Below are 27,369 nucleotides of genomic sequence, written 5' to 3' on the forward strand. Positions count from 1 at the left end.
CAAAATAGACCTATATAGTAATACAATTTAAACTGACAGATTAGAAATTTCGTTGAGTGTATTGTCTGATAGCCGCATCAAATAATCCGTAACCGTAGATAAACTCTCTAAGCTGAAATTGTATTGTTTTTGCACTTAATGTCTAAAATTAGTTTTTTGTGGGGGTTTAACGCCGTTTTTCAACCGTATTTCAGTTATGTAACGGCGGACAGTTAACCTAACCAGTGCCCATGTATTCTGTACCAGCAAAACATGTTTTCTGCAAGTAACTGTCAACCCCACGCAACCACATGAATCAAAGGTGGAGGATGCATGATTTCAGACGCAATGTCTTTCATCAAATCGTCACGGAGGACATACGTCCCGCCCGAGGATCGAACTCTCCGTAGATCTGCGCTATCCCTATATTGTGCTAAGTGGGCGGGCTTCTAAAATTAGTAACAGTGTTTTGTGTTTGTTTACTGTTACATAACATGTATATATAGGCCTACTTATGTTTTGCAATGTACTCACACTGAATGTTTAAAGAATAACATATATATTTCTTATAAAATGGGCTGGGCCACAAGGAAACCTATATTAAAAGCGTTTTGAAGATCACTGATTTTTAACTATACAATAACATCTCTAATAGACGGAGGATGAGAGACTAGCTTTCTCATGTATGATGTTTCGGTTAACTGTCTTTCTGTGAAAATAGCCGAAATATTGATGAAATCTGAAAGTAATCCAAAAGAACATAATAAAACTAGAAAATGTGTTGCAGGCTACCGTTGATTAATCTGGTGGACATGAAAGATCATCATCGATCTTGTGTAAAGTCGTGAAAATTCCAAATGTAATAGTATTTTAGTACCGATAAAATGTAGCTGTAACTCGGACCAAAACATTATCAATATAGCTCTCGGCGATTTGATGCAGTCGCAAGCCAAACGAGTTACATCATGCTTCCTGCTCTTATATGTTTTCATGTTTTCGATTAGAATTGAGGATCAATAAGTTATATTAGATACTGGATAATTGAAAAGGATTTATCACTTTCACAGTCTGAAGGAATCCATAACCTTTTAGGGAAAAACATGTTTCTTTCGCAAAGATAATATATATCCTTCAATGTGATAATAATATACTCGATGTAGGAGTATGTGGAACATTATGTGAAGGCTATGTTGTTTACTTTTGAGATGGACCTGTACATCATGACTATAATCATGATTATGAGTAGTAGGATCAGCAGTTTTAACAGTGGTGGTGTTAGTGGTGATGAAGGTGGCAGTAGCATTCCCAGTAACAGTTGTAACTGTAACAGTATTAGTATTAGTAGTAGCAGTGTAAATAGTTTCTTAGTAAATACTAAATGATTCTGTAATGCTTAAGAAGTGTTCGCTGTTGTAGACAGTAAAGCCTTGTAAAACAGTGTAAAAAGGAGGAACTCATCAGTTCTTGGTATTTTATTTTGCTTAGTGTTTATGACGTTTTTAATCATTTACGTACGCTGATACTGTGATGTAAGCATGATTCTATATTATTATCATTTAATACAGGACTAGTGCATTTTTATCTATTATAACTGTTATATGCATAATTAAGTAATATCAGCTTTCAACTAAAACTTGAATGGAAATTCTGCAAAGTAAGCTCAAACTCTAAAGCTTATTTTTAGGAACTTGTGACATATCAGGAGCTGCCGTAAGTAAATTCATTAATCATTAACATCGAAAGAATGACTTCATAAAGATACAATAATAGAAAAATTATTTTGACAATAATACTTTTAATGTATGTGCTTGTGCGTGTGTGTATATATTTTTATCGTCTTTTTAAACATTTATACTGTAATATAAATGATAGTGTCTACTTGTAGCAATGAGCACAGTGCCCAACTTTATAGTTCTGCCCTAATAGAATATCGCGCCGTAGACATATAACATGATACCCCACCCAATAACATTTGATAGACACTGTACTTCCAAGTTCTGTTACTAGGACTCTTAATGTTTAACGCCAAGCGCGGTAGCTTACCGTACCATTTTCACGTCTTTGGTATGACGTTGGAGCTAACTCAAGACACCACTTACCCGAAATGGGCGCTCTACTGCTTGGCTACCGAGGCATTTAGTTGTATATTTAGGCTGGACAACTGAACCCTTTACTGTATTTAAAAAAACCCAACAGACATATTACAAATACCACAGTGTTGAAGTACCAAAATTTGTGTATAAAACCAAGTGAAAGTGCTTTTGAAATACAGAGATACAGGGTTTAGTTCTTTTTTATTTCCAGGCCGGAGTGGAAATCATTTCTCCCTCAGCAAACGATGGAAGTAGGATTATATGTTACACGCAGGGAGATGCAATTTCCTCGTGTCAATCAAGAATTTATCTTGCTGTGAAATCTGGGTAAATTGAGTATCTACAGTACCATCGTAAATTCTAAAATAATAATGATGATGATGATAATGATTACGGTAACTGTACTTCAAGATAAAGACAGATTTTGCAGGGAAGCAATCTAACACATCGTTAGCAAAACCTAAAAATGCAATACAAAACCAAAACTGATTCTTTAACAACAATCTTAAAGAAAGTATATATTTCTTATATATTACAGGCTTATCTTGTGACAAATTGTAATGTTCAACGTTTAAAAATAGAAAATATTACAGTCATTAAAACACCGAGCACAGTTTACTTGATAACTGACATAATATTTTAATATATACAATTCAATTAATAAAAAGAGACCGTCACAAAGACAATACTACTAAAATAAAAGTGCAAAAGTATGTATATATACTACCAACATCTGCAGACTCATAAGACTGTTTGAATGTCCAAGAGAATTTTGTTACAATGATATGACGTCTTTGTTTGGCCTGAACAGATTTTATCAGTATGAGAGAACTCATAAGAATGTTTGAAATTTCAAACGAAAATTTTAATGAAGAAATTCCAGTACTCAGAGCAAACATTTACCTAGTGTAATTTTCGGCAGTGTCTGGAATTTCTTCATTAAATCGCTAAATCCAGAGCATGGGAACAACATAATCAGTTGTTTCAAACGAAAAGTTTTAGTACAATGATATGACATCTTTTGTCGGCCAGAAAACAATACTATGAAAACTAATGTTGATTGCTAATAAAGACCACGACTTGGATTTTTAAAACGAATGAATCTATTTCGAATGCAGTAAAAGCTGAAGTTCATAATACGTACATTTACGACAAATAACTTCTAAGAAAATAACGATTTTATAGGGCGAGAGTTAAACAGTCAGTCAGTCAGAGTTTTAAATAGACAGATTCATTCCAGAATAATCTAAAAATTTTCAATCAACTTTATTTCCCTAATGCAGCTCCAATCCAAAAATAGATGTTGAAACAAAAAGTGAATTGAAAAGCCACATAACCATTGGACCAGTAACCAAGTCAACGGTCCTCCCCGGAATTTCTACAATGTTTTCGACAGATGTAACAATAAATGGAACAATGAACAGTACAAAATTACAATATTTTTGTGTTCATGCTTCAGTTGGGTAAGTAGCGAAAAGGACTTCTAAAACTACATTATGTCAATGTTTGTCAGTTTGGTAGAACGTTTATAAATAGAAACGTCACCTACCTTATTACTTGAATTATTTACTTTCGTTTTCAATAAATGTTTTGTTTAACAAATAAGTATTTAACCCCTACGACTAAAGCCCTAGTGATATAATTCCTACGCATCTGAACTCTGAACCGTGGTAAACTAGACGATAAATCACAAGAAGGCCTTGTTTGTTTTCATTAACATATTTTTATAAATATTATGCTGGACTTCATTTACCCTAAATTTAATTTGCCGGACATCATGCGGCAATTTGACGTCATAATTGACGTCATAATGCTCTTTTACCGTTCCGCGCTTCAACGATTGTCCAGAACCTGATTTTCAATCAAATCGGGCCATGCTAGAATAAAGAATAAGCTTATCCATTAATTTACAAACTGTTGATCCATCCTTGTTAATGATTGCAAAATGGAGTATGATAGTTATCCTAACCTGTCGAAAACATCTTTTGATTCACTCGGTCACTAGAGGTAGAAACAGAAAAATGTCGTTACAAGATATCTTTTGATGATCCACTGAATGGAGTTGCTTCAGACATGGTGTTCGCGTCAAAGAGATTCACAACCAATTTGTTTTATTTCAGAACATCAACATCTTCAGCGTGTTATGAAATCAGCCTTGTTTCAAACCGTAAGTTTGTATTTACAAAAACAGATATTGATGTTGTTTTATGATTACGAAGTTTAACATCATTGAGTCTGACTCTTATTAAGGAGGTCTTTGTGCATTTTCAATGAGAGTAAACTGTTGCTGTTATCCTAAGTTTGGCAAAGATCTTATAGGAAATATAGGCAACAAAGTTGCAAAGGCAATTAGGTTTAAATATTTGACTCGTACAAATGTTATACAGTTCATGTATAACATTTGTAATTTTTATTTCATTTTAGTCTTGAGAGGCAATTGCATAACACGATAAATTTTGATGATATTTGTATCGAGTAGTATATTATTTGATTTACTATAAATATTAATTGAATCGGAATAAAATGTTTCCATTTAACTGAAATATGATATTCAACTGTGTGTCACTTTTTCTTCGATTGTTTAGCCGAGAGTGACTCAAAAACATTGGCATATTCACAACGAAACGTAAGTAAATCATATTACCAATATTTAGAGTTACAAAGATATATACAAATCTAATGTTCTCATATTTGATAAAATTTAAAAAAAGGTATTTTATTTTGAAACAGAAAGTAACAATACGTATAGGTATCAATTTTGTTTGCAAGTTTTAATAATGATTAAATATGGAAACAAGTTCATATTCTAACTGTTCTAGATGTTGTAATATGCCATTTTCCTGTTTATTTGGCTGAGCTATTTCAGGCAAGCGTAACATTTATTCAACCGACTTTGATAGAACAAAGCAGATTATTATGTAAGATTGGAGAGAAATGTCAGATTTTAATGTACACATCTTTCGCCTCTATCCGGTTAGTATGCTTTTATTTTGAATAACTGTAATCAAATAAATATCTAATTGCTAAAACAATTGACCTTTCTAAATTGATTTGATCTTAAAAGTTACTTTTAACAAAAACAAACTTTGCAAATATCATCAATTTTTTTCTGAATAAAAAGATATTGAAAATAACTTTATTTAATTATTTACTCACAGTGCTATACGGTCATGAACACAAACTAGATGTCATCATTTATGCTTTAAATCACCCCTTGGATGTGGTGTCTGCTTTTTAATTTTGTCTTTTGATAGTTTCTCAACCCGGGGCTAGAGGGCGTGGACGGCAGCATGCATTTCCACTACCGTCCATAAACAGGCTCAATCAAACCGAGCCTGCAACGTTTTAGTTTTTGTCGTGTTGAGCAACCTGTGGAGTTTCCACTTTTCTATTCTATAAAATGCAGGCTCCGTAACCTCAGATTACTTTTCTAAATTCCAATTTTTTTTTTGTTTTGCTCTGACCATTTTTTTCTCGTTTATTGCAAGCCCATTTTTTAACTGGGGACCATACACCGCTTTTCATGGAACTACACACTATTGTATCAATGAAGGCTTCATGTGCTCTGTCATATGAACACATCTGCGGATGTCTCTCAATTGTTTTTGGTACTTGTAGCATGTGTGAATGTTGAGTTCTAACTCAACCCGGGTCTAGAGGGTGTGGACGGCAGCATGCATTTCCGCTACCGTACATGAACAGGCTCAATCAAACCGAGCCGGCAATATTTTCATTTTTGTCGTGTTGAGCGACTTGTTGAGTTTCCGCTTTTGCTATTTTACTATTATGAAAGTAGAATGATTAAAAAGATCAATTTTGTGGGACTTTTTAAAAGATAGTCAATGAATTTTATTTTTAATATATCATATTATTGAATTAAAATGGCTGTTTCTTTTAGGCCTGCTTGTTTAGGGACGTCCAATGTTTCTTCTGGCAGTTTTACAGGGTGTGATAAAGATGATAAAGATAATGACGAAGGTGACCCTGACAGCAGTGCAAAAACTACTGACCCTTGTTGGTAAATACAGAATATATACGTTGGTAGACAGTTTTAAAATATTTCTGGTCATAAGCGCAATGATTATTTTAGTATGAAAATATAAAATACATAAATTCATTTTGCAAATCTTCGTTAAGTAAGTCTCTGTTTATATCTTTACCATGTAGAAGCGAAAACAGTGTTAGTATCATAGTTGATATGTAACTATGGTGTTATTCAGAATAAGAATTTATTCATTTCACCATCGAATGGTATTACAAAGTCATCAATCAAATTCGAAGAAAACCTATAAATCGGAATGCAATGGCCCTACATGTTTCTTTCGCCAAAAAACCCCCGTCTTTTCTCAATCTTTCCAAGTTCTTAATTATCAGACATTTTATTAGAACTATTCAAAATGTTTGGTATCGCAGGTGCTATCGACATTGGAATAATTGCTTTCAGATAAATAAACGACATATAGATTAAAGGCACACATTATCACTTCTACTATATCTTCATTCCGACACTGTCCATATGATCATCAAAACTTTCATCAGATATCTCTTCGTATAGCGTGGAGTACCGGAAGGATAAGGTCTTCGAGGTTAAATATTGAACAAGTGATTAAACTGTTTGAAAAAACTAACTTTCACTGCATTTTCATACTCGGGTCCCTTTTTGTCACCTAACTACATGTTTGTCGTAAATGTTTTTGTAAATTATTACATTACTCTTTCGGTTGGACATACGCATATTAAAATTTTATTGTAAACACTTTTTAACTACAGTCCCTTTTATCATAAAACCTGATTTGATCATTGGTCCTAGGAAGACAGAGATAGCTTTTCATTCAGGGGCCACTGGTAAAAACTTCTCTTACTAATCCATGATACGTTTTTGTCGAACTCCTTTTTTTATTTGTTATTATATACTGTTTCTCAGATTTTCACTTTTAAAATAGTTCTGATTTTTCCCTTGTCCACGGCTCTCATTTATCCCCACTCAGGACTTACATTCTACCTTAAAGTAAAAGTGATGGTTGTAACTCTTTCTCTTACTTTTTATGTACTCCATAATATTAATAACCATGATACACATTCAACCCCTCTAACCTTCCACATTGTACCAACCTGAATATTTTACTTTGTGTCTTTTCCCAATCAGTATCTTGTGCTTGAACCAGTAATTGTTTATTAGTTTAAAATTATTACATATTTTATCACTTGGGGCCTCTGTGGTTAAGTTCGCTGACTTTGAATCACTTGCCCCTGTTCGATACCTCGCTGGGCTTTAAACTTAATGTAAGGAAGAGATCCAGCTGACTTACGAAAAACCAATAATTCTACCCAGATGCTCGCCCATGACTGAAATAACTTCATAGAGCACCTTGGGTCTTCCTTCATTTTCGAAGGCTGACAAATTGGCATATTACCTTCATTATTGTGTCGGTATGACGTTAATCCATAAAAACTCTTTCGTTACTTCGAATTGTTTCTTAGTATCTCGCATACACAAAAGACATCCCTACTCCCCTCTTCTCTTTAATATCTCGTGTCTCTTCTGTCATTTCTCTTAGTATCATCTTAACAACACAAAGTAATACGGTAATTTCTCCCATTATCACTTTCTTGTGTTATTTTCACATATGAATTATGACCTCAGATTGATTGAAACCGCTATTAAAGTTACTATTAGACGATACTTTTTAAAACTGATTCTGTTAAAAATGTCCTACTACAACCTTCAGATCGATTCCTTTAAAATGATATATAACTAAATAAGTATCGTATATCTTGAGAAATTGCAGGGAATAAAACAATGTGCAGCTGGAAACAAAGACAATGATGCATGTCACATCGATGAGGGGAATGTGTTCAAAATCACTTGAGCACGAAGGCCCAACAATATTGAGAAAAGGGCCACCCACGTTTTTCAATCGGGAAAACGAGTTTAAGCTTGCAAAAAAATCTGTTGTTAAGTTTTTAAAAATATTTTGCTGCTTCAATCACAGATAAAAATACTTCATAATAGATAGAAAAAAATGTTCGGGTCACCGTGCATCTGAGATATATATATAAAAAATTTTTTTTTTAATCTATACTTCCTCGATAATATATGGTGCTATGTTGTCCGTCCGTTGTTCTGTCCATTTGGAAGACTTTCATAAAACTAGCATAAAAACTCTTTCGTTACTTCGAAATGTTTCTAAGAATCTCGCATACACAAAAGACATCCCTGCTCCCCTCTACTCTTTAATATCTTGACTGTGTCTCTTCTGTCATTTCTCTTAGTATCATCTTTACACCACAAAGTAACACGGTAATTCCTCCCATTATCACTTTCTTGTGTTATTTTCACATATGAATTATGACCTCAGATTGATTGAAACCGCTATTAAAGTTACTTTTAGACGATACTTTTTAAAACTGATTCTGTTAAAAAATTCCTACTACAACCTTCAGATCGATTCCTTTAAAATGATATATAACTAAAATAGTATCGTATATCTTGAGAAATTGCAGGGAATAAAACAATGTGGAAACACTTGGTTTAAACTTTGTCTCTAAGAATGATCTATATTTTTTCCTTTTTCCTTGTCCATATCTACCTCCCGAATTCTTTCCTTTACTGCAAGACATCAGACAGAAAGTCAAGTTGACAGCCGCTGTCGCACATCTAGACGTTTCACTAGGATATTTTTATTATTTAGGAGAGAGAGAGAGAGAGAGAGAGAGAGAGAGAGAGAGAGAGGTAACCATTGGAATGGAATTCCACCTGTTATATACCGTTAATTATTTTACCAAAGTACCGTATTTCCGGACAATAGGCCGCTACACCGTATTGGCCGCAGCCGTATATTTTAACTATATCAGAAATACAATTTAAGGTATAGGCCGCTCCGGCATATTGGCCGCGGCCTATACACCGCAATGCGGCGAGGTATATACCGGTAAACACTGTCTAAATTTAACGAGTTTCAATAACCGATATATAGCTCAGTTTACACACACATATATATATATCAATTGTAAATATTTTAAAGATGAAAATCCGTTCTTTATTTAAAATTTCTGCACAACAATTTTTATAAACATGATAATCAGATTACACATATTTGACACAATACCGGTAATCGTCTGTTTGTGTGTATTCATCCTTTTTCTACTGAAAACAGAGATGCGAAACAACTGGGCTAATTTCATAGTTTGTCTTTTGTTGTCAAATACACGTCGAAATCGTGGAGATTTTACCGAGATGTTTAAAAATTTCGAGATTTATAGGTCGTTGAAAAAAGCAAAATAATTTTGAAAATAAATCTCACTTGACGAGCACTTTTAATTATAATGAACCGCTACTGTAATGCTTGGGCAAAGCGTATATGTTAAAAACGTAGCAGTGTAATGCGTGTATATTGATAAAAAACCAAAGAAACAGTCTGTGACTGTGATAAAACAGTTAATAAAATGCATATGCTAGCTCATAAATCTATTTTACTCATTTATGTAAGGTGCGATTGTTACGGGCGTGTAGATTTCACGATACATCCAAAACGGTGTCAAGAAGAAATGAAACCGATAAAATCGTAATTTGAATTTCAACAGCTTTCAAAATGCAAGTGAAAAATTAAAACTGTTGTATAGGCCGCACGAAAGGCCCATTTAGAAAAATAAAATGACGTATAGGCCGCTTCGACGCATAGGTCGCACCGGAAAATACGGTAGTAAATATGTTTCTTTTAAGTTAAACAAGATCACTTTTTATTTCCATTTGTAACACGTGATGCACACACGCTTTACTTTTAATTTTCTTAAACTGAGATAATTTATACTGCCCAAAACAGATCAATTTACATGCATTTTGAACGGGACTGTCTTAACTAGTCGGCCGCGATTAGGATCATTTAAATTATTAAAACATGACTAGGGTATAATTAACTGACGGACTATACTTTTGTATCTTGATAAAATAAAAAAAAACGTAGGAAATGTTTTTAAAATGCTTTATTTTTTATTTTAAGCGAAGACATCATTTCCTCGAGTTCGGATGTCACTGTATACCAGGCCCATCCACGTGGACCTAGTTGTGTTACGGAAGCGTCATTTACATTTGCAAGTGCTGGTGAGAAGGATATATGTTTCCAGTCAGCGTATGTATACAATCATAATTATATATCCATAGATAAATATTCAATTAAGTTTTGTTTTTGTCTTGTATAATGTCACACCGACACAATCACAGGTCATATGGCGACTTTCTAGCTGCCCCTCCGTGCATTATTTCATCACTGACGGGCACCTGGGTAGAACCACTGTAAGCCAGCTGGATGGCATGAAGAGTGGGGCGAGGCATGAACACACATTAGTGAGGGGCAAGTGGATCGAAGTCAGCAACAATAACCCCTCGGCCACGGTGTCCCCTCATATATGTTATGTCTCTCTCTCACACAAAAGTTAAATTAAAATGGAAGATCATTTTCGAAGTCCGCGACCTCGGAGGCCCTTCAAGTAAGTAATTTCTCTCTCTAACACATATAAAATTAAAGTAGAAATTGTATATAGGCGGATCATTTTAAATTTTGGAGTGGAACTAATTCCATCATAAACGTGTTGATGTCGTATATGTAGTTTGTAGGAAAATGAAACACAGAAAAAAGTCCTCAAAAAGAAAAAAGTCCTCAAAATATCAAAGGACTTTTTTTAGATATTGCATCTGGAATTTTAATGTAACGTCTAATACATATTGTGGCCGTTATTCTGGACAATATGCAATACTGTTGTACTACTGGTATACTGCAGCAGAAGTGTTTGCTTTGAATATCAGACAAAAAGGTGTTTTAAGATTTCTATAATGCTAGGTTTAGTATTTTGCCATCTTGTCAAAGAGCAACTGGGTGTCAAATTTCATGACATTTTCTAACCAAACTTATACATACATATTTCCAAAACAAACTCGTTCCTGTTGAAGTTAATAGGGGTTGAACACCAAACATATCGTCACCTCAACGTAAGTAGTGGATAACTGCATAGACTTAAAGAAGGACTTATTCACTTTTTGCGCTAAGGTGGAGATATGTATCTCAATGTCAGAACATCTATCGCGATATGATCGATATGTATTCACATTGTTACTTCGAATGGATTAGGTGTTTGATAACATAATATTTTTGCTTGAATTTCTTTTGACGACTTTTTCTTGTATTGTATAAGTAACTGAAGATGAGAAACCAAACCATCAATAAAACTTTATGTTGGTATTATTGTAAGTTTCTGACATTATGTGATATAATGGTTTAAAGAATCCATTATACCAAATACTTCTTAGGCATTCTTTTCAGATAGCTTTTCGGTCAATAATAAGTCATGTACTTTAAGAATATATTTCGCATTCCTTTTCACACTTAGCTTTACGGTCTAGAAATTAGTCATGTGCATTAAATGACAGGTTACATTATATCGCCCAGTTAATGCATTGTCCAGCAATGCATGTTTCGAAATTACTATATTGTTTTGACAACTGACTAACTGGATCAAAAGACCGGGTAAAAATTATTTCTAGTAATATAACGGACCTAATAAATGTTCTCTACCAGAATGTATTAGTTATTCAAGCCGTCCGTCGGATTCTAATTATTACCGGAATGATTTGACTGGAAATATAAAATAATATGAATGTCGATAAATGCACTGGGTGAAAACAGTTTTTTATATTGAATATCATTATATGATTCTATATATAAATCTCTTTCAATAGTTTGTATTTAACACACCATAACAGGACTAATAGGTCAAGACCTCAAAAAAAAAATTCTAATTAATATTATAAAACAGTTATTGAATAGCCTGCCGAGTGAAAATTTTCACTTTTGACCTGTATTCAATTCAAGAGGTGTATGATATTTTTATTCCAGGAAAACTGATTCTCAGCAATTATGTTACAAAATAGACGTGTATAATTCAACATCAGGTAAAACTAATTTTATCTGAAATACTGTTGAAAAATGGCGTTAAACCCAAAACAAACAAACAAACAAACAATTTTATCTGATAGTACTGTTGTTATTTTATTTAATACAAATGAAGAAAGGAATTTTTTTGAAAAATTGAACAAAGAAACATTTCAGACCATTGCAGTACATATGAGTATTTTCTACACAAAGTGAAATATGCACCTTATTACATATGCACCTAAATACAAGTATGTAAATTTCTTCCAACATGATATTGTTTTCTAAAATCAGAACCATATAGATGGAAGTGTATTGTTTTGTGCATTGTGTAAGTAATGTTTGTTTTATGAACATCTGAACACTTTTTCTATCTCAGGATATCTAATAATTTGATTGTTGATAATTTCTTTGCAGATCCATGTTCTAGTTCACCATGTTTAAACGATGGCCACTGCTTTCACGACAATCACAACAATTTCAAATGTATTTGTGCTGATAATTACACTGGTGATAGATGTGAGAAAGGTATGCAGTATTCTTTTCTATCTGATGTAAGAAACCAGATTGTAAATATGCTGTGTCACATATCTTTAAAGTTTAAATGTATGCATTTCTACAAACAACATGTTACTTTGTACAGAATAATGATGAAAAATAGATGTTGTTGCAACTTTAAATGTATACACGGACCAATACAAAAGCTTGTACACGGTCTACTAGCGTCGTTACACGTGATATTTGTTATAACTATTTGCTTTGTCAATAAATAAATCTATGAAATACAGTTAACATATGTAAAAATGTGTTAAGAGTAGCCTAACCAGAAACGAAGCTTGGAAGCAAACGAACGCATTCAATATCGTTACTAATGCATAAATGAAAAGATTATACATAATACTATATTTCAGTTGTAAACATGATAGCAACAAATTGTGCAAACGATAATGGGACAAAAAGAAGAGCTCAAGTTTCATAACCATATTTTAGTCAATTGATGTTTCTTCTTCTATTATATTTAATGCTAAAACATTAGAATTATATCCCTGCCTGCCTCCTCACATCAGCATCTGACAATGTGTAAGTTACAATCTGGTGCCAACTATAATTATCCATTTTTATGCTGAAATATCTTGTTTTTGTATTGAAATTATATATTTTTAGGACCCTGTCAACCGGCAGACAACCACTGCCAGAACGGGGCTTACTGCCAAACATATGATGGAGTTGCTACCTGTATATGTAGAGCAGGATATTTTGGGCACACCTGTAATCAAGGTACATCTGTTTTAACATTGCTCTTTTAAGTTAAAAGTATTTAAGATTCATGTTTTTGCAAATTTGGCTTACGTCGGTCGCACTGTCATGAATCTTGCACATTACTTGAAATCAAGATACATTAGGTTCCGTTTTATGTTCTTTTGTGTTCACGTCAACCACCTCAGACAAATCATTTTTGATGATAAAATTTTACATGTCGGGGACTGAGTGCGAATCTATTGTATCTTGTTTTTGTGTGTGTGTGTGTTCGGGGTTTTATCGTCTTTTTCAACAATATTCCAGTCATATAAACGACGGTGTCTACTTGTAGCAGTGAGCACAATGTCCAACTTTATAATGTTGCCTCACTGTAATATCACGACGTAGACACGTGACATAATATCCCACCCAGTCACATTATACTGGTACCGGGTTAACAAGTTCGGGAACTATCCTCTTAATGCTAAGCGCCAAGCCAGGAAGCTACTTGTATAATTCTTCACGTCTGTGGTATGACGCCGCAATGGATCAAACCCAAGACCTCCCACACTAGAAGCGGTCAACCATAGGCTACCGAGGCGGTCGTGTATTTTGTGTTATATTTATTCATAGTTACAATAATTTTACAGTCAATTTTCTTAAGTCGTTTTTGTTCAAACTGTTGAAACTATTTAGTAATTGGCTTTGAAGACACAATTATGTTGAGCATAAAATTAGTTTAGACTGTTAATGAATCTATTTCGAACATTTTGTTTCAGATCCTTCCAGCTTACATAAATCATCCGCTGTAAGTTACTAGTTTATTTCGGTGTAATTTCAAATATGTCGCTAATGAACTCTCATTCATATCATGCGTGTTTCGATGGCCACGAGGGCGACTGGTCCTGTGGCAAGGTTTTTTGCTAAATAAAGTAATTATTATATTAACAGTAGTATAATCATATCATTATAAAAACTTCCAAAAATTAATTTAGGAAAAGTAGTAAAAATACAGACTATAGATGACATATAAGGAACTGTCAACTTTAATTGCTTTTGTATCAATATGTGATAAACTGTCACAAGGTAATTTCAAAGACTTGTGATCGAACTGTCATCGAATATTTACGAATAATAAAAGTGACAATATAAAGTATAATTGAAAACTGTGTTAATGACAGGAGTTTACAGACACAGCAAAACCGTTGGTGTTACCTTGTGTTTTATATCGAACATGCAGCATTGCCTTGCTTCTAACTGGTCCATCTGGCTACATGTAAGTTCTAATTGTACAGTACATGCAGGTGACTACTGAATTTTTGTCAGTGGTAATGGACCTTAGGCAACGATTTCAGCTTTGTAGTGTATCATTATATTTTACCATAAGTACATGCATCTGTTTCAAGTATATTAATTCAGCGTCTCCACATTGTCTGTACATTATATTTAATTTTGTAGTTGATAAAATATCTTGAAATGACAAGATATCAATTCTATATACTTTGTCCTATTGTTCAATTTATAAAGATGAATAATGGCACTTAATCCAAAAACAAACAATATCACTATATAGATGTAAAATGTTTGTGATATTTTTGTCTGATAGGAAAGCAGATTATCTGAAACGCTTCAGAATCAAACGCTACTTCTCAATATTTCTGTAAGAGTAAGAATAGGGAAATAATGTCGGTAAATGAACTGGTTCCGAAAACCATAATGAGTTAAGGTCTTCAAGAATGTTTGTTTTTGTTTTAGACCAACAGTTTTTCCAGGATATGTTGATATGTCAGTATTATTGGAGGAGATAGAGACAGTGGAAAGAACGCCAGTACAAAACAGTTTTCAGACTAATATTAAGATAAAACCTTTGAAGCCCGGTGTTAAAGATATGTGTATTCATACATTGAACAAATCTGGGTAAGCTATATTCAAGTAAACTTTAAAACTTTAATTCTTTGAATGAAAATGGCGGTTCTTTTAATAATATAATAGCATTTTTTTAGCATATATTACGCATTTTCATTCTCTGTGGGTGTTGCACTTTGAGCAGACTCAATCAAACTGAGTCTGCCATCATTTCTTTGCTTCGAAAGGATTTTGTATACATATTAAGACCTGTCAAAAAGAAATGCGGTCTGCATTTTTCTTAAAAAAGACTAAAAACAAATCTAATTTGTTACCGTTTTGCTTGGTTTTTAAAAAAAACCGTTTTATATATTATATCAAAATGATAAAATAATTTGTTTTCTATTGATATTAACAGGGTAAATACAGACGAGCTTTGCTTTAAGGTGGACGTAATATCGGGTAAGTAGTACTTATAACCCATTAAAGTAGGGCATTTTAAACAATTGATAGAAACTTGAATTTAGGTAGTCAAATCTGAATGACAATCTGCAATATCTGCAATATACATATTATCTTTAAGCGATTCGGTTTTTTGTTGGACGTAAATATAGCTAACCACGCACATAACTTACCGTAAAAAACAGAGGAAAATGCCGAAATCAAATACGGAGAGTCAGCTACCACAAAACTAGAATAATATTTCATTAATCATTCATAAGAGGACTTTCATATTTTTGCATATGATCAAACACAACATATTTGATTTTTTGTTTTTGTTTTTGCTGGTTTAAAATCACAGTACCATAGGCGACTTTTAAGCTTTTGAAGGTGTAGGAAGACCCTCCGATTGTAATTTCATGCATGTGTTTGACCGATCTTCTGTAAGAAACAAAGACAATGATGCATGTCACATCGATGAGGGGAAAGTGTTCAAAATCACTTGATCACGAAGGCCCAACAATATTGAGAAAAGGGGATTTGTTGTAATGATATTTCAGTTTGCATATTTCTGTATTTCTACAACTCGATTTCTATGTTCCACGGCTTAGCCAAAAACAACAGCAAACATTACGTAGGATCATTTGTATTCTACAGTTAAGATGTTTTTTCATACTTTGTGAGCTTGAAAAACATTGGTTTCTTAGACAGAAAAAGTTGGGAAAAAAACCACAAGTCGCCGCACTCGTTTTTATTTCTTAGGGCATTTTCCTCACCCACTGTTCAAATATTTCTGAAATTAAGTAAAATTAAAAAATGGAATAACTTTATAAATCATATATTATCCCACTTGGAATTTCAGGTCTTACAAATTACTATGAATACAGGTTGATATCAGTAATATAAAAGCATACTTGTCACAATCAGTCTATTTCAGTTGCACATGTTGACATAATTACCCCACCCACGTATTTCAATCGGGAAAACGAGTTTAAGCTTACAAAAACATCCGTTGTTAAGTTTTAAAAAATATTTTGCTGCTTTAATTACAGATAAAAATGCTTCGTAATAGACAGAAAAAAATGTTCGGGTCACCGTGCATCTTAGATATATAAAAAGATAAAAAGCTTTTTGTTTTAATCTATACTTCCTCGATAATATATGGTGCTATGTTGTCCGTCCGTTGTTCTGTCCACTTGGAAGACTTTCATAGAACTAGCATCAATTGTTAACCTCGTCAAGCACGTGCAGAACGAACAACACAGGTCATTAAGAGGTCAAAAGTAACATATCTAAACTTTATGCTCGCTTAATAGTGTATAAATCGCTAATACGATTTTCATAAAAGCCACATGACTTGTTGACCTCACCAAACGATTTGCAGAGTGATTTCACTAGGTCGAAGGTCACATTTAGGTTTGAAGGTCAAATAGAATAATTTATGTCCACTCCATATCTTCTTAGTTACTGGGAAGATTTTCGAAAAACTAGCATTGATTTTTAATCTGATCAAGACGACATGCGAAACGGGAAATAAGGTAACTAGGTCCAATGTTAAGGTAACACTTGCAGGTCAAATGTCAAATTGCTTAAACTGATGCGCACTCAACATCCTCCGAGCCACAGAGAAGATTCTCATTAAACTAGTATCAGTTATTTTCCTCATCAAATCGATGTTCAGAGCGCAAAATTCAGGTCACGAAGGCCGAGGTAAAGGTTGTATTTAGAAGACAAATGACAAATAGCTAAACTTTGTGTTGCTCCATATATTTAAAACCGCTGTGGATCTTTTTCTACGAATGGCACAAGTTATTAACAGTATAAAGACAACGTGCAGAGTATACAACCCAGATCATTAGATCCAAGGTCAAGGACGTACTTGAATGTCAAATGTTATGATGGCAACATTTTACTTTTTAGCTCGACTATTCGAAGAATAAGTAGAGCTATCCTACTCAGTACGGCGTCGGCGTCGGCGTCACAGTTTTGTTAAGTTTTTCGTACCAGTCCACATTTTGACAAATTCTTTTGAGATAAAGCTTTGAAACTTTCAACACTTGTTTACCATCACCATGTCCAGTTATAGGCAAGAGCACATAACTCCATCAAGGATTTTGGCTGAGTTATGGCCCCTTTTGTCTTAGAAATCATGGTTAAGTTTTTCTTACCAGTTCATATTTTGACAAAGTCTTTTGAGATAAAGCTTTGAAACTTTCAACACTTGTTTACCATCACTATTACCATACTATGTCTGAGCTATCCTACTCAGTACGGCGTCGGCGTTGGCGTCACATTTTTGTTAAGTTTTTCGTACCAGTCCACATTTTGACAAAGTCTTTTGAGATAAAGCTTTGAAACTTTCAACACTTGTTTACCATCACTATGTCCAGTTATAAGCAAGAATACATAACTCCATCAAGGAATTTGGCTGAATTATGGTCCCTATCGACTTAGAAATCTTGGTTAAGTTTTTCGTACCAGTTCGTATTTTGTGTAAAGTGTTTGCCATATGGCTTTGAAACTTTTATCACTTGTTCAGTATTATAGTCCCTGTCTGTAGGCAAGAGTACATAACTTTGTCATCTCTTTTGGCTGAATTATGGCCCTTTTTGGACTTGGAACTTGGTTCTGTTTTTGTATAAGTCCACGTTTTGTCAAAATTATTTGACATATGGCTTTAAAACTTTGAATACTTATTTATCATTATGATTTCCATCAGTAGGCAAGAGTACATAATTCTGACAACTACTTTGGCTGAATTATGTCCGTTTTTGGACTTGGAAATAAGTTAAATTTTTCATACCATTCCATATTTTGATTAAACTGTTTGGCTTTGAAACTTTGAACCCTTCATTACCATCAAGGTCACACATTGCCATTTAGTGCAGGACGTATCGAAATCCACAAATACAGGAACATGGTTTGTCTAATCTATTGTTTTTCTTTTGTCTGAAAATCTGCAGTAAAATTTTGTCCCCATTCTTCAATCAATTCTTCGAATAGCCGAGCGCGCTGTCATCCGAGAGCTGTTATTTGTATCAAAGTGGTTTTTGAAGGTATAAATCGCCTTTAGTGTAAGCTCCAGTTTTCATAATAGTTATTTCCCATCGTCATTCAGATAAATGACACTATATCTTGAATTCTTGGCCGAATATCAGATCCTATTAGAGCATCGTTTTGTTACTAAAACTTTAAATGGTGTCCATTTCCTTTTCAGATGTAATCTCGATTTACGGATTTAAGGTAAACGTTTTTTTCTTCATATAACTAATTTCCCTTTACAAATTTAAAGCTATAGAGGATATCTCGTGGTACCTAATCAAATTGAGCAAAGACAAAATCACTTTCTTCGTAAAAAGTTTCTACCTGTCCATTATGTTTTGATGTCTGTTCACATATTGTTTTTGTAACTCTAGTGAGCCAATATTGTTCTCCTCCTATGGTTTAAAATAATATTTGTTTTAACGTCTGTTCAAGTAAAAATGAATATTTTGAATTGAGGCTGTCACTTCGAATATGTTGGGAATAACACCAGTGTAATATTTTTTAGTAAATAGTTAGAACTTAGCTATATATATATATATCTTCAGCTCACACGAGCACAAAAAAACTTATACTGAGTCATATTTTAGGATCGTTGAATGTCCAACGTCCGTCCGTCCATTGTCCTAAGCTCCTTCACAAAGCCTCTCCTGTTACAAAACAGCTAATTCCAACCAAATTTCAAAAGATTGTTCCCTTGGGTGGCCATCTTTCAAATTTCCTTCAACTCTAGGTCACCTATGCAACATTCTGGTTTTCATGGCATCCAAAAGGACAAACTTAAAAGATCTTAACCACAAGAAACGTTGGCCACCAGAAGGCGGAGTTCATTTTATTCATATGGCTATAATTATGAAAACTTGAAAAATCATTTCGGAAAACTCGATTTCGAGTAATTTAATAACAATGTTTCTTTGTTAACTCTCTTTCAGAATTTACCAATTTAAATTAATTTTTTTGAAAACATTGCCACCATGGGCTGGGTTAGTTTTCTCTGTATGCCTATAACCTTCTCCTCTCAAACAGCTTGCCAGATTTTAATATAAATCATAAATGACATTAGCTGACCCTCTACCAAAAGGATCCAAGCTAGCTGTGAAACTCGGCTGAGCGATCAAGGGACATCACGGTTTACGTGTTTTAACTCCTTCAGAGATATTCTCATTGATTCATTTACACAAATATTTACAATGCTGCATCTATCCAAAAACACACTTCTAATAAACTCATATCAAAGTATCTAAGGTAATAAATCTTTGTTAAAAATCAGTCTCAGATGTCTAGCAGTTGCTTGGCTGTTTCTGACTATGACCTATTGAACAACAGAAATGTTGCATTTATGACTGGTCTCGAAACGTTTCACCCAAGTTTCTTAACGCTATCAAGAATAGATAGTGCAGTTCACGGTAGCTTGAATACCAAAGACATATTATATTTCGCCATAGTAATTGGTTGCGTTCCGTATAGTCCAAGCAAATATTTCAATCGAAAAATGTAATGTTTCCCTGTCCATTTTCGTATCTTCAAAGTACTCAGTAAGAAACCACTTTTTTAAACTTTGAAGTAATTTTCAAACTGCTACAGAATTAATTCGAACTATTACTAAGTGATGTAATATTTAGAAACAGTATCCTGATTTTGTATCAAGTAAGGGCTTGTTCAAGAAACTGACGCATGTTAATGATATTTAACAGGATCGTCCACATTTCATGGAACCTAGTATGCCTACCAATACTGAGGTTGAGTGTCTGGCTGAAGGTCCCTGTCACGTACTTTATCACGTTCTACCAGGTACCGGAAATGAAAACGAATGGTATGTCTCATGACTGTTGCTATGCTTGATAGAATGAAATATTATGCTAAATAGTAAGTGATACTCGCGGGGTAATAGGAGTACTATTAGCATAAGTAGTAGAAGTAGAAGAAGTTGCAGTAGTATTTGTAATAGTAGCCGTAGTAGAAGTTAGTTGCAGTAGTGGTCGTGAGTGAAGCAGTAGCAAGAGTAGTCGTAGTGGTAGTAATAATGAGAGTGGTAGTATTGCTAATGGTGGAGTGGTAATAATAGTAGTAGAATGGTATTGGAGGCGGTAATGGTAGTGGTAATAGTAGTGGCAGAAGTGTTGGTAGCGGTAGAAGAAGCGGTAGTGGCAGTAGTAGTAGTAGTGGTGGCAGTGGTAGTAGTAGTGGTAATGGAAGTTGTTGTAGTGGTAGTAGTAGTGATATTGAAAATGTTAGTATTAGTTGCAGTGGCAGTGGAAGTATTAGTGGTAATAGTAGTATTTGTGGCAGTGGTAGCGTTAATAGTTGTGGTAGAGGTAGCGGTAGTAGACGTGGTAGTGGTAGCGTAATAATGCCGAAGAAGTGGTAATAGTAGTAGTTATAGTAGTAGCAGTACTGGTCTTAAATGGTAGTGCTGACAGTACTGCTATCTTTGCTCAGCGCCAGTGTAGCTTACAATTCTCTGTATTGGAAACTGAGAACACTGACTTGTTCATATAAACATGCAGTAAATGTAAACGCATTTTGTATATCTACTAAAGCTACGCTCTTACCTCAGTGACGAGTTGTAACTCTTTCGAAACTGCGTTTCAGTGTGACATTCAACCCTCATCCACCAGATGGTTTTGTAAACTATCACCTGTTTTCTTCATGTGACAACTGTAACCCTGGTGATCCTAGTAACGGTAACTGCACTGTCGACTTATCCATTGTGAACAGCAACGTTGACATAAGCGCTGTACGACGTTTCTGCTTATCTGTTGACTTGAAAGGGTAATCTCACTTTTTTCAATACAGTACTATTTTTTCATATCCTATCTTCGCTTTCCATATAAAGTATTTCTGAAATGTGTCATATATTTCAATTTGACATGTTTGTTTATGAAAAAATGTGCTTATATGTAAATCTGCATCTTTTTTACTATCTTATATATTAAGGACATCAGATGAGGGAGAAATGCGATGTTTCAATATTACAGTGAAAGATCCAAGTACGGTTGGTAAGTTCACAATATGTGAAATTAAAGCATTACATAAGACTTTTGCGTCCTTGCTTTTCATTATAGATATGTTGTTTATTCGGATCATATGGTAGCCATGCGTTGTTTTTTTCTTGATTTTACAAATGTTTTCTGATAACACAAGACCAATTAAATGATTATCTTGTATTTACTTAAGACGGTGTAATTCAGCGCTAGCTATCTCTAAAAATTTGCAACGTCAGATATTAGCATTTATTACGCCTCTTCAGCTATAAATTATATGGTTAATATCATACCAATCTGAGACTTGCGTTTTTGAAGTTGTCAATGATTTTTTCAAAGTTCCCGGACATGGGTTACTTTCATCGTTTGCACCTCGTAATATTATTTAAAACAGTTTTAAAGATTCATTACTAAATACAATTACATTTCACCTTCTAATAATACTCTTATGACATAGTTTTGAAGTAATAAAATAATGTGTAAATCAAGTAATATATATGCTTCAAAGTAAAGGCAGGCTGCCAGATTCTCGAATGCACGAATGGAGGCTTCTGTGATGGTCATGATCCAAGCCGGCCTGTATGCTTCTGTCCAAAGGGATTTTCAGGAACTAGTTGCGAAAAAGGTTTCAGTATGCCTTCTTCATTCTTGTTTTATAACAAACCCTTTCGCTGCCGAGGACCCGATAAAGTTATGTACACTGTATTTGCCAAGGCACTAACCTATAATTTTTAGAAAGATAAATAATAAATGCATACAGATGAACAGATCTATTAAAAAATCTTGTTTTACTTTTAAATATCCTGACGTAAATGTGAGACGGGTATACCCGTCATACATGTAGACAGCGAAGGACCTAGATGGGGAAGAATCACCATAAACAGCTATAAATTTTTGAAGAATCTGCTTAGTTTGTAAATCTTTATTCATAAAACAAAGCAATATAAAGTACCCAATCTCTTTATCGAATCTTCGACGTTTAGAGGGAATATTGCAGTTGTTTTGTCTACTTTACCCTGCAGATGAATCGCCGTCCACCATTTTGAAATGTGGATATTTACCAGTCACTTAGGTCATTGTGGGCTTTCCTATGTACAGTATTCTAAAAGTGCTACAGTAAACACAGATGGAAAACATTCTTTTAATATGATTGGTTGCTCTGAGATGAATTCATGTGACGTCTTTTGAATTGTTTACATGTTGGAATGTTGGGAAATCCCAAGACGGGTAAACCCGTGTAGGCAAATAGGCTGACATAGAAGTGGGACTGGTATACCCGTCTTGTAGGCAGCGAAAGGTGTAATTTTTAATTTTTATGTGTGTATTTTGTGCTTTAGTGACATTCTGTCGCCTGTCTAGGTCGTTGCTTTACATAGTAAGCGCGTCGTTACATGGTGACGCGTCAGGGTCTCAAGGTGATAATACAGAATGTATTAAAGAGGATAATTTTAATAATGGATGGACGTATGCAGCAATGAAACATCCACATATGTCGGAATGAGATATATCTAAGAAACGTTTGAAGTAATTCTATAATTTGCAGACCACATTACAATTTTATAAGGTATAAATTTAAGCACTCTCCCAATATACTGACTTCGTAATTTGAAAATACGAACATGACCTTCTCAAATGATTTAATGCACTTATAATTTAAGGCACATATGAAAAAATCTCATTGGAGTAAAACTGAATGCGTCCATAATACTTTTTCACAATGCATCAACTTATCATTATGAAACATCAGATTCAGTGACTGCCAGTTTCGAAAAACTGATGTTGTTATTTTATTATGCAATATGTGACCATTGTAACCGTCTTGCCACTTTTGTCTTAACTATACTTTTGTCTTTGCTAACCTATTCTTTGCTTAGGGCATTGATATTGCAGTCATGTCTTTACAAAAGGCGCATTAAATCATTGAGAGGGTCAGAGTCGATAATTAACTTATTTACAATAAAAAAAATGTCAGAATCGAAATTATATATATCAAATTCCGAAGTGGTTATGTAACCTCTTGGTCGTATTTATTATTATTACATGATGATTATATATCATAATATGGTGATGTTACATATTATTACTTAATTATGGTACGGTTTAAAATTGCAATTCTGTTAACACGAACAGATTTCAGTTAAAGTAATTGAAAGATTTTTCCATAAACTCACGAGTACAATGTTTTAATTATAGTACTTATGAGTTTGTGGTTAATACATTAATGCATAAATTCATTTAAAGTCTTAAATAATTATGTTGTGGAAATTATGCTTCATTACAGCTGAAGTTCTTAGTTCCATGACTAGTGCACAAACTCAGGTACTCCTAGATTCATCATCTTTTAATTTGGAATAGTCTATATTTTATATCTGCTTGGAGAATATATTTTATGAAATAGTACAAAGAAAAATGAAAGGTTCTAAATGGAGATAGCTCATCCGCTGCTTTCTTTTTAATTTGATTGAGAACATTTAGAAAACAAGCTCTTTTTCGTAAAAACATGTAATCTCCTGCCAAATTATAGCAAATCGAAATCATACAGTCAAATAAATTTAATTCATTCAGTACTTCAATCATTCTTTTTAAAAATTATCACTAAAATATGCTTAAGTAAAATGAATTGCATATCCTGTTATTTTTGTAGACGTTTATTGGAGATTTAGCGCTGCCGACAAAGTTGAAATGCGTTGTAAACAAGTCCTGTTCTATACCGTTCCAAATAGTTTCAAAACCAGGAATAACGTAAGTATATACATCGAAATATTTCATTGATGTATGTATGGTAAGGTTGTATTTTCAGAAGTCAATCTCTAAAGTATATGCTCGTCCTCATACAAGAAAATATCTTTGTTTCGCGAAATATGACATAGTTAATTAAGTTTGGAAATAGCCTTTGAATTTTGCATAATATTTAGGATCCTCTACCCTTTTAGAATTTCACAGATATTTTATAGCTTGCTTTACATCGTTGACACATACAAACGTTTTCGTTTTTGAATACGTATCGGGTAAAAGCAATTTTGACCTGCATCAAAAATGTAAAAACAAATGTTTATATCTACGTTGATATATTCAGGCCGACTGTTTCTCTTGGATATAACGACCTTCGTCTTGTTGTTGAAGCGCCATCGTTGAAAGCGCTTGGCAGTGCCAGTACAGTGTTTGAAGGTTATACAGTAGCTACGCCTACTGCAGCTGGGGATTTCACATTGTGTTTGCAAATAAAGTTTAACAGGTAAGCTTATTAACAAGATCCAAAAGATATAAATACAGAACATAAAGTAACTGTCTTAATAATCTAAATTTCCCAGGTGAGGTAACTTGAACCTATGTAGACAGAAACCTCATCTTCTATTTTTATTACCTCCAAATTTGAATGACTAGCTATATAGCTGTCTTTAGTTTAAAAATTTACACAACACTACTGTATATTGTCAATACACAGCCGAGTTATTTGAACAAAAACAAATAAACTAGGACTAACCTTAACTTTGTGCTTGACTTCCATGTACTATAAAATAAAATTAAATTTACTCCCATCCCCACCAGGCAAACGGTAGAGCTTTGTTAAATTTAAACAAACTACCATGATCCTTGATTCAGAAAATACAGACAATTTAAACCAATAACATTCCTTATCAGTCCTACACGTGAAAAATGTTTCCCGCTATGTGCAGGTTAACTGTTTGTTCGGTAGGCTAGAGGTATGCAAATAACTGTCTGAAAGCTTGGATCTGCAGTTAATAATTATGAGTTACATAATTCTGTTTTACAGTAAAACCGAGGACGAAATGTGCGTCATGGTTGAAGTGATAAGTAAGTAGTTTTTAGATCTCCTGTCTAAATTCCAGTTGTTAAGTTCTGCCTCTTGCTTAGGGTGAACCTATTATTTTAACTTGGGACCATATGTTGCTTTTCATAGAATTGCAATCTGTGTATCATTGAAAGTTCCATCTTCACCGCCGTTAGAATACAACTGCGGTTGTCTCTAAATTTCATTTCGGTACTTGTAACATGTATTGATGTTGAGTTCTGTTTAATCCGCACTAAAGGGTCCGGTAAAACCGAGCTGCAACATTTGCATTTATGTCGTGTTGAGTGACAGGTGGTTTCCCACTTTTAATATTTGCAAATGAGCTGCTTCATTAAAAATTAGTTTCAAAGTATTTTAGATGAGAAGTAAATTCTCACCAATTTTGTATGACAATTAAATCACCTTAATTTCAATGTGAGCATTTTCATAACGAACACCTAATGAATTTTTTAAACAAATTTCTAACTTTCGATTTGTTCTAGGCAAAGCTATTGAAAAGACAGACCAGGTAATACAATGCTGAATTTACATTTTTATGGAAATTTGCACTTGACAGTCCAGAGGTCTGAATCCTACTCCAGGCACCTAAAAATGTCTGAAATACTCTTGAGTGTCACTCACCCATCTAAGAAGCCAGTACTGATGTTTTCCAGGGAAATAAAGCTTTTTGTGCATCGAATCTCTACGCTGGACATGCCAAAGAACCAGACCTTCTGTTTACAAATAGCTAGGCTATGTTAGCCGGACAAGCCTGTATCTAAATTTCTCCCACTCTGTTCCTCCGGATTTTGTCGCATTCTGTCTCTTTTGACAGATTGCTATGGATCTGCTTTCGTAGAGGATGAATTGGCGTCCTTGACTGTGGTATTTGTATATGTATAAAGAAATGTAAAAACGTCCTTGAAGGTGTTTGTCTTTGTACGAAGTTTCATATCGAAAGGTTTTGTTACTATAATTGAAGGATGTATAATTTTAACTAACAGAGTTTCTCTAAGAAAAAGAATCAAGGACAACAGGAATATTCTCAATTAATAGTTTTCTATGAAAGTCTCTATACTGAGATCTAAGAACGTGTAAAAACTTATTTTTATATTTAAGTTCACCTTTTTACAAAAATATACTTCCATGTCCCTTTCTTCCACAGAGAAAACCATATTTTCTTTCTCCAACAATTACAACTGATTCAACTGTTTTGTGTGTGGTCAACAAAGCTTGCCATTTTGATATGCATTTCTCCGCTGGAGATAACTTTGGATTTGTTGGAAGATGGTAAAAAATAATACTACTTTCATGATATATATTTCAGGTTCAATTAAAGTTTTGTTGGCTATAATTCTTAAAGAAATGAGCTTGCATAGAAGTTAACTTTTAATGTTTGATACTAGCGGATAACCTTTTATAAAGAAACAGATAAATAAATTATTTGCATCTTTGTTGTAATGATATTCCAGCCCAGCTTTGACTGAAACAAGCCGCAGTCCAGTTCCCGGCGTACATATTTTTGATAGTGAAAAACAAACCAGGGAATGTATTACAGATGTGTCTTACGTTCCTCCAGCAGTCGGCGGCGAGCATATACTGTGTCTTCAACTAGCATTACCGGGGTAATTTACATAACACAGTTAAGGCCGATCACAAAACACAAGTCTCATGACTCCGTAACGACGCTGTTTTTTTTTAAACCATTAGTAAGGTAGTTCAGATAATCAATTATTTTCATTGAACCGCATAATAAAACTATATACTGTGGTACAGTTACTATTAGTTAATGCCGAGAAAATTGGTAATGTTTACCTACTGTTCAGTGTCGCGCTGCCCCCAAATACAAGTGACTTGCCCTTAACTATATAATAATAAAACATGTTAAATCCGCGAAGACATCGCTAGGAAATGTAAGCGGCATGATAATTATTTAGCTGACTGACTGCAGCACAATTATCTGATTATTTAAAAAAAATAATTAGTTAAGATTATTATTTTATAAATGTCTCATCTTTATACATCAT

General features: G+C 33.9%; 2 protein-coding genes across 2 annotated transcripts in view; both read left to right on the forward strand.

Annotated features, from left to right (window-relative positions):
- The first annotated feature begins 1,184 nt into the window (after nt 1-1,184).
- On the forward strand, nt 1,185-4,551 carry LOC128556098 (uncharacterized). The gene is made up of 5 exons (XM_053540001.1): nt 1,185-1,287; nt 1,664-1,689; nt 2,284-2,399; nt 3,356-3,535; nt 4,497-4,551. The coding sequence occupies exons 1-5, from the start codon at nt 1,185-1,187 to the stop codon at nt 4,549-4,551; spliced, it is 480 nt and encodes a 159-aa protein (XP_053395976.1).
- A 112-nt stretch (nt 4,552-4,663) lies between these two features.
- Nucleotides 4,664-27,369, forward strand: part of LOC123552581 (fibropellin-1-like) — a 44,089-nt gene continuing 21,383 nt past the window's right edge. Inside the window, exons 1-23 of the mRNA XM_053540002.1 lie at nt 4,664-4,698; nt 4,939-5,045; nt 5,971-6,090; nt 10,073-10,201; nt 11,963-12,018; nt 12,416-12,526; nt 13,163-13,276; nt 14,017-14,045; nt 14,419-14,513; nt 14,993-15,154; nt 15,501-15,544; nt 18,741-18,766; nt 20,260-20,378; nt 21,158-21,337; nt 21,503-21,564; nt 22,058-22,174; nt 23,831-23,868; nt 24,194-24,291; nt 24,626-24,784; nt 25,325-25,365; nt 25,846-25,871; nt 26,508-26,632; nt 26,815-26,967. Of these exons, the coding sequence (XP_053395977.1) occupies nt 5,020-5,045; nt 5,971-6,090; nt 10,073-10,201; nt 11,963-12,018; nt 12,416-12,526; nt 13,163-13,276; nt 14,017-14,045; nt 14,419-14,513; nt 14,993-15,154; nt 15,501-15,544; nt 18,741-18,766; nt 20,260-20,378; nt 21,158-21,337; nt 21,503-21,564; nt 22,058-22,174; nt 23,831-23,868; nt 24,194-24,291; nt 24,626-24,784; nt 25,325-25,365; nt 25,846-25,871; nt 26,508-26,632; nt 26,815-26,967 (2,030 nt within the window). The 5' untranslated portion in view covers nt 4,664-4,698; nt 4,939-5,019. The remainder of the gene's footprint in view (nt 4,699-4,938; nt 5,046-5,970; nt 6,091-10,072; nt 10,202-11,962; nt 12,019-12,415; nt 12,527-13,162; nt 13,277-14,016; nt 14,046-14,418; nt 14,514-14,992; nt 15,155-15,500; nt 15,545-18,740; nt 18,767-20,259; nt 20,379-21,157; nt 21,338-21,502; nt 21,565-22,057; nt 22,175-23,830; nt 23,869-24,193; nt 24,292-24,625; nt 24,785-25,324; nt 25,366-25,845; nt 25,872-26,507; nt 26,633-26,814; nt 26,968-27,369) is intronic.

This window comes from Mercenaria mercenaria, chromosome 4 (genome assembly GCF_021730395.1).
Source record: "Mercenaria mercenaria strain notata chromosome 4, MADL_Memer_1, whole genome shotgun sequence".
NCBI classification, from domain to species: domain Eukaryota; kingdom Metazoa; phylum Mollusca; class Bivalvia; order Venerida; family Veneridae; genus Mercenaria; species Mercenaria mercenaria.

Coding starts and splice junctions, on each gene's coding strand:
- LOC128556098 (XM_053540001.1), top strand. CDS start 1,185: ATGGACCTGTACATCATGACTATAATCATGATTATGAGTAGTAGGATC. Junction 1,288..1,663: donor AGGTGGCAGTAGCATTCCCA/GTAACAGTTGTA, acceptor GCTTATTTTTAG/GAACTTGTGACATATCAGGA. Junction 3,536..4,496: donor TGTGTTCATGCTTCAGTTGG/GTAAGTAGCGAA, acceptor ATTTCATTTTAG/TCTTGAGAGGCAATTGCATA.